The sequence below is a fragment of the Phyllostomus discolor genome, chromosome 2 (assembly GCF_004126475.2).
Source record: "Phyllostomus discolor isolate MPI-MPIP mPhyDis1 chromosome 2, mPhyDis1.pri.v3, whole genome shotgun sequence".
NCBI classification, from domain to species: Eukaryota; Metazoa; Chordata; class Mammalia; order Chiroptera; family Phyllostomidae; genus Phyllostomus; species Phyllostomus discolor.
The window spans coordinates 52,687,394-52,700,197 of NC_040904.2; the positions used below are offsets into that span (position 1 = coordinate 52,687,394).

The window sequence follows — 12,804 nt, forward strand, 5'->3', positions numbered from 1 at the left end:
ACTGCCGAGGGAATGGGGCGTGCTGGGTGGAGGGGGCAAAGGGGGAAAATTGGAACAATGTAATAGTATTATCAATATAATTTTTAAAAGAAAAAAATGCTTCCATTAGGATAACACACACAAAACACCCAGGGATGCAGCAGCATCACAAAGTAGAGGCAGGTGATCTAATGAATGAGATCTAAGATACAGTCCTAACTGTTCAGTGACCTTGACACACAAGCATCAGATCTCTCATTACATCAAGAGCTTAAAAAGAAGGGGTAGATTTGATCATCTTTAAGATTCCTTATACTCTAATTGCTCTGAAAATATTCACTTCAAACACAGATGCTTTAGAAATACTAGAATTAGTATTCCTCATTTCATCTTAGAAGTGTTGTTTTCTTCATATATTATTTTGAACAAAGTACACCCACAGACTTGACTTTACTCCTCAATCAGCTACAAGTAAATCTATGGACTTACAGTAGTCCTCAGCAGCACCACTTCACAGTCTTTAATTGAAGCTCTAACACAGGTCGCCTTCACCCGCCACTCAGGCATCCAATAGAGGAGGAGGAGGAGAAAGCCACCAGTGCAAACCACGCCTAGAGAAACAACTGCAAGCTTCCAGCGACACAAATTATAGCCATATATCTCCTGCATGGACACAGTAATCATGAGGATTCATCAGATCGTATGAAAGAGAAATTTCTAAAATTTTTGTTTTCCAGATGGGTGGTATTATCTTGTCAGATAAACTGCAAGTACTTTCCCAACTCATAGTTTATCTTTAAATTTTGTTTCTGACAAGCTCATTCTCAAAGGTATACTTTTAAGTAGCTATAAGTGTTAATATTTATATATTCCAGTTTTACATTTGATATTATCCTTAGTAATCTTCCTCACTGACATAGATATTTGTATTCAGTATACTTTCTTACAACTTTTATAATTCCATTTTCAATTTATCATTTTAATTCTCCCAGAATTTACCTTGTTATAAGGTAGGGTATTTTTTTAAAATAAACTTTTAATTTGGGAATAATTTTCAACTTGCAGAAAAGTTATAAAAATATTAAGACTTCCTGTATACCCTTCTGTCCAATCTTCCCCCTAAAGTTACACCTTGGTACATTTGTTAAAATCAAAGAAATTAACACTGTACATTATTTTAAAGAAACCTAGTCTTTATCTGGATTTCACCAGTTTTTTCACTGTCTTATATCTATTTGAGGATATAACCCAAAATATGGTGTTGCATTTAGATAAGATAGGTTTTAACTTTATTCTTCCCCGAAAATTATTAACTAATTGTCCTAATACCACTGAGACTGACCAATGTGACTTCCTGACTCAGATCATTTCAACTGTTTCAGTAACATGGCTACATGATCCCCATAACATAACAAGGGTTGCCAAATTTAGCAAATGAACATGCCAAGAGCCCAGTTAAATTAAAATTCCAGATTTAAAAAAACACACAATTTTTTGTTGCCCTCTGCAATATCTGGGACATGCTATACTAAAAATGTTTTCCTTGATTACCTGAAGTTCATATTTGACATTAAACTATAACATTAAGTCTTACACTATTTTACCTGACAACCCTATCTCCCCTCGCATACACAAAGAGTTGTTTTTTTATTAAGCTGATTTTAAATGTCTTTATAAATCAAAATTAGAAATCTTGTATTTGGGATTATATTTAAGCATTAGCCAGCACAACTTCTTAAATTACCAAATGAAAAAATATACTTCTTTCCTCTAAATTTTAACAGTTCCCAAGTGAAACAAGGAAGTACTCTAAAAAAACAACAAATAGAAATGTTACATAATCCCAACTCAAAAACAGTCTCGACGAGAAAATCACATTTATTTAGCTGTGGAGTTTTTTTAATGTACTTTTCTACTCACCTAGAGTAATAAGTTACAAAGATAAATTCTTTGCACTTTTTAGTAAATTATAAATAATGCCTACCATTTCATCTTCTTGACCCTGGTTGATAGTCTTCCTTTCTTCTTTGTCCATATCTACAGTGATTTGAAAGGTCTTGTACTTCAGAACAGTTGAAGACAACTGAGAAATGAGAGAAACAAATGTTAGGGAAGTATTTTAGTAGACTGCATAACCTCATATTTTTATATTTCTTGTTGTGATACATGTATTGAAGTTCGACTGGTATTAAGTTAATCACTAAAGTGTTAGTTGGTTCTAATCACATTTTCAATGATCTGCTACTTCTTGAAGCTGCATTACTCACTAACACAAAACTTGACATATTACATTAATTAATTTATAATAGCAATAGCCTTGCCACAGAACAATTTAAATTCTAAGAGAGCCCCGGCTTGTGTGGCTCAGTGGATTGAGCACCAGGCCTGTGAAACAAAAGGTCACCAGTTCAATTCCCAGGCAGGTCACATGCCTGGGTTGCAGGCCAGTCCCCGGTTCGGGGCGTGTGAGAGGCAACGATGATGTTTCTTTTCTCTTACCCACATCGATGTCTCTCTCTCACTCTTTCTCCCTCCCTTACCTTCTCTCTGCAAATAAATAAAATAAAACTGACCTCCTTAAAAAAATTCTGGGAGAAACTATTTACTACAGAATCTTTCTTTTTCATTCCCCAAACTCAGAGAAGAAACCTACTTGTGCCATAAAAGTGCTTCATCACACAACTCAATTTATTGCTTGAAGTAGAGTGAAGTAAAGCACTAGCAATGAAACCACCCCAAACCTCTCAGAGATTAAAATATCATTCAACAAATATTTACCGAGCATCTGTTACATGAATAACATCCCCTGGCCATGAGTCAATCCCTAAGGCAGGTGGAACCTCTACTGGAGGTCACTCGACTGACTCCCCCATTCTGATTCCAAGTCCACTAAAGCAAACGTATGATTGTTTCTGACTACCCATGATGTTTTTCTAGGAGAAAATTCATTGAGCTCATTGACAAAGTCTTTTTTTTCCTGCATGAAAAAAATTAGATTAATTTCAAGTATTAGAAATTTGGCCACACATTAAAGAGATTTGCAAACTGTGAGACAGTGCATGTTTTCTCATGAAAAATTTTTTTGGGAGGTTGGCAAATAGATATTTTCAGAAAAATGTTATTTAATATATACTAAATTACTGTTACATCTTATTAAACTAATATTCTCAAAGATATATCAGCTTTAACTAACATGGTATCAAAAAACAGAATGCACATAAACAAACTTTCAAGGTCACTGGTCTAAGCTCAAAGAGTTTGCGAGCCACTGCTTTAGGCTGATCTCTGCAGAATAATGGTAGGTAATATTATCTCCCTCATTACAGATGCCATACCTCTAACTCATCTAGCCAATGTATAGGACAGGCCTGACACATGGTAGGCACTCAAAAAATACTTGTCGAGTGAATGATCTAATGAAGAATTTGTGCTAAGATAGCAATAGCTGTTTAATGTTTACATGATATGAATTAATAGCCAAGTAAAACCAACTGTAGGATTTTAAACTAATCCTATAAGACTACCGAAATTTCCTGCTTTATGTCATCAACAAAATGACCAATAAAAATATTGATGCCTCCTACGCCAGCACCCAGTACCTGTCTACTTTCTGGAAGCCCTGAAGATGGGCTGAGTAGACCCACGGCTTTTTACAGAAATAAAATGCACTATATATATGAATGACTTAGTGCCATCTTAGAAAAGAAACTTCAGAGGTTATCTGGTCCAACTTCTCCAAAAGAAGCCACATTATCATACAAAATCTTTGGGAAATTTACTAACAATTTCTTTTCAGTCTAGGGTAGTGTTACAGCCCTGAATCATGCTCCTACCATGTTAAGAATGATCCACCAAATCAATGACTTCAGAGGCAGTTATGCTCAAGGGCCATACCTGCTGTTATAAACCTTGGGGAGAATGAACAAGCCCAACCTCTTCCCTAAAACATTAGCGGTTGTTACCTGAATGTTTAAAGTACAGCCCAATACTACAAGATTTAAATGTACACATGCCTACTTTCAAAAGGTATCACAAAGGCACTCTGCCCTGATGCTGTTCCCACAAAAGAACACCAGTCTGGGGTTCTTAACCATTAGTCTGTATGGTTCTCCCATAAGTTATGGACTAAATCTCAGGATCATCATTCAGGGTTTTTGATAATTAATTACATACAATTCTGATCCCCATTTTCCATCACCATCACCTAAAATATGTTTTGTAAGAAGAGAAACTATTTCAAATTCTTATATATGAAGATCTGCTTCAACCAAGATGGAAAAACAGGAACCAGATTTGCTCTCCCACCTAAAATAACAGCAACCACAAAATGGACAAAATATATCAAACAACAGTTTTCAAGAAACTGGACATTAGGCAATGAAGGAAACTGATGCAGAGATGAGAAGCAAACTAGGTGAGCTTGACAATGATCTCAGTTTACAAACTGAAGAGTCTACAGGCTGCAAAAAAGGGAGGGCAGGGAACCCAAGGGAAGAAAAGCCGTCTCCCTAAAATGGAGAGATGAATCTGGGAGTTTGGGGAGGCATCAAAATGATCAGGTTTGCAAAGCAGATTACCAGTGGAGAGATCTGTAGAGAGAGAGGACAGGGAAACCTGCAAGATGATCCCCCTCTCAAGTCTTCTGCTGAGTACTGATCAGTGCTTAGTGTGAAGCAAATACCAGAGGCTAGGCAAGGAAAGACCCTCCCAAAAGGCTTAAGGGGAAAAAACCATCAGGACTCACGCAGACCTGGGAAGAGTATCTGAGAAGATCAGGACTCACGCCAACCACAGTGAAAACCTCATTAGTCACAAGGAAATAGAGTATTCAGAAGGGTTTTGCTTCAGTAGTGGGATCAAATTAGCCCTCAACTACTCTGGTGGTCCTGCCTAACAACACTTTTAAAACTTGAAAGAATAAAGTTGTTTCTAAGTAACTCAAGGAGATTTTTTGGAATACAAAATACCTAGTCCCAATAAGTCACCATGTCTGACATCCAAATAAAACCTAACAGGCGCACGCACGAGAGAAAGAGAGAGAAAGAGGGGGAGAGAGAGAGAGAGAGAGAGAGAGAAGACGAGAAGAGAAGACAATACATCCCATAATGAGAAAAACCTATCAGTAGAAAACTGACTCAGTAAACAAGGACATTAAAATGGCTGCTGTAATTGCAGTTTTTATATGTAAAAACCAAGAGAAAAAACTAAACATGCTGAGCGGAGACATATGGAAAAAAATCAAATTGAACATAATATAAAAAATACAATATCTCAGATGAAAAATACAGTAGGTAAAATTAACACATCTGACATGGCTGAAGAAAAATCAATAAACTTGAAGACACAGTAATAAAATATCCAGAATGAAAAATGGAGAGAAAAAAACCAGGAGACATATATGCCACAACCACCACTAAGCTGTGAGAACTTCAAGTGACCTAACATACATGAAACTTCGGAGGGATCAAAATAAAAAAAATGTAACAATATAATGGCCAAAAAGTTTCCAAATCAGATGAAAAATTTGTAAGCCTACAGATCCATGAAGTCTAACTAACACTAAGGAAAGAAAACATTAAGCAGTTATACTAAGGCATGTCATCATCAAATTACTTAAAATAAATAATAAAAAAAATTGAAAGGAGCCAGCAGAAAAAGATGTTACATACAAGGCTAAGAATGACATCAGATTTTTTACTAAAAATAATGCAGGTGAAAAGACAGCAGAGCAGGGCAACATCTTTGAAGTACTGAGGAAAAAAAAACTAGACAATTCTATACCCAACAAAAATATCTTCCAAAATCAAATAAAGCTGGAAAAAAAATTCATCAGCAGCAAACCTACAAATAAAAAAAAGTTTTTAAAAAGTCTTAGGAAAAAAAACCCAACCATGATGGAAATATGGATTTCCATATAAAGTAATGAAGAACACCAAAAATGGTAACCATGTGGTAAATATACATAACAGCATAAAAAACAAGGAGAAATGGAGGTATACTTCAGTAAGGTTCTTATACAATACATGAAGTCATATATGACTTAAAAGGAAACTGTAATAAATTAGAAGTATACTGTAAACTCTAAAGTAATCACTAAAATAAGACTTAAGTCATAGCTAAAAAATCAACAAAGGATTTAAACTGAACCATAAAAAATACTCATGTGATGTAACAGGCCAAAAAAAAAAGAAAAAAAAGAAAGAAAAAGAGGAAATAAAGAAAAGATGAGGTAAATTAAAAACCAATAGTGCTCTGGCTGGTATGGCTCGATGGATTGAGCACCAGCCTACAAACAAAAAGGTCACTGGTTCGATTACCAGTCAATGCACATGCCTGGGTTGCAGACCAGGTCCCCAGCTGGGAGCATGCAACAGGCAACCGACTGATGCATCTCTTGCACACTGATGTTTCTCTCCCTATCTTTCTCCCTCCCTTCTACTCTCTCTAAAAATAAATCTTTAAAAAAAATAGCAAGATGACTGACTGAAGCATAACCATATCAATAACCACATTAAATGTGAAAGGTCTAAACATAATTATAAGGCCAAGATTGTGGTTGTGTTTTTGAAAAGCAAGACTATAGGCAACTACATGCAACTGAAATACAAAAGCACAAGTAAGTTAAAGTAAAAGGAAGGAAGATATACCATGCAAAACTTATTCAAAGTAAAACTGGGGTGATGTATTAAAATCAGACAAAACAGATTACAAAGCAAAGAACATTACCAAGGATAAAGCCATTTAATAATGACACAGGTGTCAATTCATGAAGATAGTAATCCTAAATACATACATTTAACAGACCTTCAAAATACACAAAGCAGAAACTGATAAAACTATCAAAAGAAGGAGATAGAGAAATTCACAATTACTGCTGGAGATTTCATTTTAATACCTCTCTCTCAATTAGAGATAGAACAAGTAGATTAAAAACACTAGTTAGTACATAAAAGAACTAAATAATATAATCAATCAGGTGGTCCCAATTGGTATTTACAAAACACTCTATGCAACCACAGCAAATTATAATTTTTTTTCAACATGTACACAGAACATTTACCAAGAAAGACCATATTCTGGGACATGTAAATATTTAATTCATACAAAGTATGTTCTGAATAAAATGGGAATTAAATTAGAAACCAATAACAGAAATGTAAGTAGAGGGGTGGGGAGAAAATACAGACAACTGTAACTGAACAACAATAAAATAATTTAAAGGAAAAAAAAAGAAATGTAAGTAGAAAAGCCTTAATATTTGGATACAAAATAATATACTTTAAAAATCTATAAGTAAACAAACAAACAATGGGGAAAATACAAAGTATTCCAAGATAAATGAAAATGAAATTTGTAGTGTTTCCCTAAAACAATATTTAGAAAATTTATGGCACTACATTCCAGTATCTGAAAAGAGAGGTCTCAAATCATGACCTCAGCATCTACCTTAAGAAAGTAGAAAAGAGCAAAGCATACCAAGAGTAGGCACTAAAAGGAAACAATAAAATTCAGAGTAGAAATCAATGCAATAATAAACAGAAAAATGGAGGGAAAATAACAATGAAACCAAAAGCTGGTTCTTTGAGATCAATAAAATTGATCATTTCTAATTTCTAGTTAGACTCAAAGGGAAGGGGGTGGGGGGAGAGACACAAATTACCAACATAGGAATAAGACAAGAGACATCACTACGGGTTCTGCAGATACCAGAAGGATAATTTAAAAATATGATAAAAAACTTTACACCAATACACCAACTTTTTTGCAGGTTTGAACTTACTACCAAATTTAAAAAATTAACTTAAAAATCTTAATTGCCAGGGGATGGCCATAAATTAATACTGCTAAAGCCAAGTTAAAAGCTGAGTAATAGGTACATGAGAGTTCATTATACTAATCTAGTTTTCAGCCTAAGAAATTATGCATAAAGTTTTTTTAATCATTAAAAGTACCCATCAGAAGCCTTTAAGTGGAAAAAAAATCTTTATTCTTAGTACATAAGGCCATAAATCTTGAGAAATTTGCCTCTGTAAGTCTAAAGTCAATTGACTGAACCTATTATATACCAAGCATTACTCATAAACTCATACTGCTAGGTTTTGAATTTAATTCTTTACTCATTTTTTTAATCCACTGCCTACAAATAGAGATGTGCTTCCTCGGTTTTGTAAACCCCATTTTTTCACTGAAGAATATATCAGTAGATAAGTAATCACGCTTCTTATAATTTCAGAAGAATTACCCTTAAAATCCAATGCTTTCATTTAGTCCATGTACTTATAACTATTTAAAACCTTTTTCTCAAATATCTCGATATAACTATATTCTCATCTTCTACAATGAAAAACTGACCAAAACAAAAAACACTCCAATTAGTTATTTTAAATGACTTGTTATACATGGTGTGCTATCTGTAAGAATCTATTTTCATACTTTAAAAAATGTAATTCTTAACCAAATATTACCTTATTCTTTTTACAAATGTTATTTCTCCAAAATTTAGCTTTTAATGTAAAAATTTAAACTATTACCAAGTATTACCAAAGTTGAAATATTAAAAATACCTTTAAGTAAAAAGTTGCTCTAAAGCCCACCAATTTTTTTTCTCTTTAAACATATTATACCTCATAGGAAATTACCAAGAATTCTTCTTTCACATGAACTTTTAGTAGAATCCAATGAGGCAACAATTTCAAGTTTATTTTTAAAGCATATACAAATCATAAATGTATATATAAATTTTAAAAACACACTGAAACAGAAATCCCCTAACAATTGAGTCCATAAAAATAAAAATCCATATAAACACATTTTAAAACATACTACTTGTTAAGGTGAAAACACTTTAAATCTATCATAAATCTAATTAGACATTTAAAGAATTAATATAAAACTTCTAAAATCTATTTAACTTACATAAGTATAACTTTGGTGGTTTGCTGGAATTCACATTTTTAAATTAAGTCAATTTCTAGATCATAAGAATCAAATTTTTCTTACCAATAGCAATTCCTTCCAATTGTTGGTATTAGCAGAGCTTTCAAAAGCTGGCTCTTAATAATAAAAGTAAAATAAAACTAAGCATAAAAACCCATTTAAATGAAAATTTTCTGCTAAATATTTGTTTCAGTTCTTTTTTGAACTGCTTCCAGAATAAGACATTAAAATTTAGGATTTAATTCACTGATTTTAAATGGGTTTTCAGAAGACATTTCCCTCTGCCATCTGATTACCACTGGCAGAGCTCCTATTACTTGAATAAATCATATTGAGCTAACCACACTGAAGTCCTAATTCTACAGTGCATGCCTGAGCCTTGATGTTATCTAAATAGCAAGGAGCTTATAGGCTATTGTGCTTAACCAAACCCTTCCTTGCATTTACAGCGAACTTGATTTTTTGTGAGTGAAAACAGCAGCACAGGAAAAAGCGAAGCTATCAGAAATAAATCTCACTAAATCTAATATTAATTTTTTTAAAGTTTACTAATTTTTTTCCCTTTATATAATTACCAGGAACCATTTAAAGTACATCTTTAACCTAGGAAAAGATTAGTCATGTCTCATTTCCTAAATAAGATGAGTTGGCTTCAATAGGCATAGAAATCCCCAAACCTCTGAACCATCTCTGCTTCAAAACCTGAATTTCTCATTAGCAGTACCAACAATATTATAATAGTGTGTGTGGATGGTTTTCTTTAAAGGTATTTAATGTATGTGCCAAGAATTCCAAAATAAGTGATTTCACAAGGTAATTTAGAGAATGATCTTATAACTCAAGTAAAACTTTGAGCAAAGCAAATGTGAATACATTTTTAACTGTTTACTTCATATAATATTTGCCAACTTCAGCAAGACTGAGGTAAAAAATTAAAAATGTATTCAAAATTCACAAAACTAAAAACAAGTTAGTAAAAAGTTCTCAAATGACATTTTGTATAGTTTGTAACATATACCTCCAGAGTTTTAAAAATTAGAACAGACCTTTAGGACACTGTATTGTTGAAAGAGAATGGATCCTCCTGCCTTGTTTTATAGTGCTGTAGTTTTTTTTTTCTGAGAATTAAACATACCTATGTTAAATAAAAATCTGATAAATGCATCTTTTAAGGACCACTCAACAAAAGGTGTTTTTTTTTTTTAAAGATTTTATTTAGTTATTTTTAGAGAGGGAAGGGAGGGAGAGGGAGAGAGAGAGAGAGAGAGAGAGAGAGAGAGAGAGAGAGAGAAACATCAATGTGCAGTTGCTGGGGGTCCTGGCCTGCAACCCAGGAATGTACCCTGGCTGGGAATCGAACCTGGGACACTTTGGTTCCCAGCCCGCGCTCAATCCACTGAGCTACACCAGCCAGGGCTACAAAAGGTGTTTTTAAAGATCCTGAAGCAAAAAACAGCACAGCCAGCACCCTCAATACTATCTCATTGTCAAACTGAAGCATCCCCAGCAGCTACATGACCCCTCTGCAAGCCAAAAGCAGTTCCACCTTTACAACTGAAATAAAAATTACCCAAATATATATAAAATCCTTACTTTGCTCACTGAACCACTTCAATTTTAATATCCATACAAATATTTGTGCAAAAAGAATGAAAAAATCTGAATTTCCCAACAACGGTAATCAAATTGTGACAACTATGAAGGCAAAACTTACTACTTCAAGTCAGCTCCTAACAATAAGAATGACATAATATAATTTAATGAATACATGGAAATTTTACAAGGATACCAGCTAAATTTTAACAAAGCTCCACTCAATACCCATTTTATCACTTCCCATCTTGAACTTTCTCTTATAATACATGCTTTTGTTTCTGTGTTTAGGCTTAAGGAAGACCATTGTATCCAACATCCAACAGAGCAAGACTGTATTTACATTTGTAAAGTGCAGTCTTTGTATAATTATACTTTTTTTGTATGTTACAAAACAATGTGATAGGTATAACAAAATAAGTTATAATTAGGAAAGATAATGCAATTATCTGTCATAGAATCAATATTAAGAACAGTAAGAGTTATAACTTAACAGTGTGTTTGGGTAGAAGGGAGAAACTAGGGCTTCTTGAATACTTTTACCATCTACATGTAATAATATTTTTAAATAGTTAAATAAAGAAAGCTGAGCAAAAGTATAAACTGCTAATTCTACAATGCATGGCCAACCTTAGTTCTGAACTTGTAAGAACATCCAAAACATTTCATGGTGCTATATCAGACCGTTCTCCATATTCTCTGAATCTGTCTTAAGTTACTACAGCCCAGGAAAGTAGTTATATTTAAAATATTTTTTCAATTACATTGGTATACAATACTACATTAGTTTCAGCTGTACAACACAGTAATTAGACATTTATATAACTTACAAAGTGACCACCCTGAGCAAGTAGTCATTTTGAAGACTCCTTTACCAAGTATGTACACTTCTAATAAGCTACAGTTAGCTGTTTGTATATCTTTTTATATCCCCTCCACATTTTGGCTCCACTGAGAAGTATTAGCCACAGCAATAAGTACAGTAGCGGCAAATTTGAAATTATTTTACAAAACTAATTTACCTATAAGCATTAAGTGAACATATATGCCATATCCATTACAATATTAGGAACAGTAGGAGATATACAACTTTCCCCCAAAATACATAATGTAAAACAAAAACAAATGTAAAAAGCACAAAACTCAAAAGTCAGCTTTAACTTGACCTTACATAACAATTTAATACGAGCTGTTTTCAAGTCTCTTCAACTGTCTTGGTTTCCACTTCACTAAAGTTAGGCAGTTACAGTAATTCACATGATGCAGTCCAACCATGCAAGTTTCTGACCTAGGAAAACTGCCTTGGTCTATAGCCTGTTGTTGCACTCTTCCACCAGTAGGTGCCACTCCAACATTGGTAAGGAAGGAGGCTGGCAGCTCACAAGTCTTCAGAGCAACTGCTAATATCAAGAGTGATCAAGAAGTTACACATAAGGTTTTATCCAGTACCACTGGAGATACTGATAGGGAAAAGTAGTTGTTTCCTATAGAATAGGGCCTCTGTTTCATGTGTCTCAACAGAAATATAAGACATGCAATAAACACAAAACAAATGATAATGGGGAGGGGGAGGAAGGCAGGTATATTATTACTCCCTTTATACTACAGATTATTCCCAAATTCACAACTGTCTGAAACTAGAATTTAGGAATCTTACAATATTGTGGAACAGGGGAGAACAGTAACAATTAAAAACCACATGAGCCTGTCAGAAAACAAGGTAAAGTATAAAATTACGTGGTAAAGCATCACTTGCCCATAGCTGGCAAAAAAAAAAAAAAAAAAAAGACAAGGAACACCCATATATGTTGCTGTTAATAGCATACTGCCTTTTTGGAAAACCACCTGGTAATAAATTAAAATTTAAGACCCTCTTCCCCACATACTTTAATCCAATAATATCAATTAAAAATCCATGTCACTTGTACCTGTAATACATGTTACCATTAACCACTTCTTCAAATTCACCTGCACTGTTAGAGTTATGAAAAAAAAATGAAAGTTTTGTGCCTTTTTTCTTTGGGGGCATGAGTAGGTACTTACAAGCAAAATAACCTAGTTTAAACAAATAAGAGTACTCCCAAAACAAGCACAAAAGAAACTGTGTGGCATGAGCTGCTAATGCAGTAAGAGACAAATCAAGAATTTGAATAGCAGCTTGCCTAACTCCCCAAACTAAAAGCTACACTTTTAAGTTCAGAGGTAAGATGAGAGGTTTTTCTGTTATGTTTAATATATAAATCAATGTTTATTCCATTCTATTGCAATTTAGTGACTATTTCTTCTAAACTGTAG

General features: G+C 33.8%; 1 protein-coding gene across 5 annotated transcripts in view; it reads right to left on the reverse strand.

Annotated features, from left to right (window-relative positions):
* Positions 1-12,804, reverse strand: part of ATP13A3 (ATPase 13A3) — an 86,921-nt gene that overhangs the window by 62,072 nt on the left and 12,045 nt on the right. For all 5 annotated transcript variants that reach the window (XM_036017860.1, XM_028505159.2, XM_036017858.1 and 2 more), the window contains exons 3-4: positions 1,964-2,062; positions 469-642 (exon numbers count right to left, since the gene is read on the reverse strand). In XM_036017860.1, coding sequence (XP_035873753.1) covers positions 469-642; positions 1,964-2,014 — 225 coding nt within the window. In that variant the 5' untranslated portion in view covers positions 2,015-2,062. The remainder of the gene's footprint in view (positions 1-468; positions 643-1,963; positions 2,063-12,804) is intronic.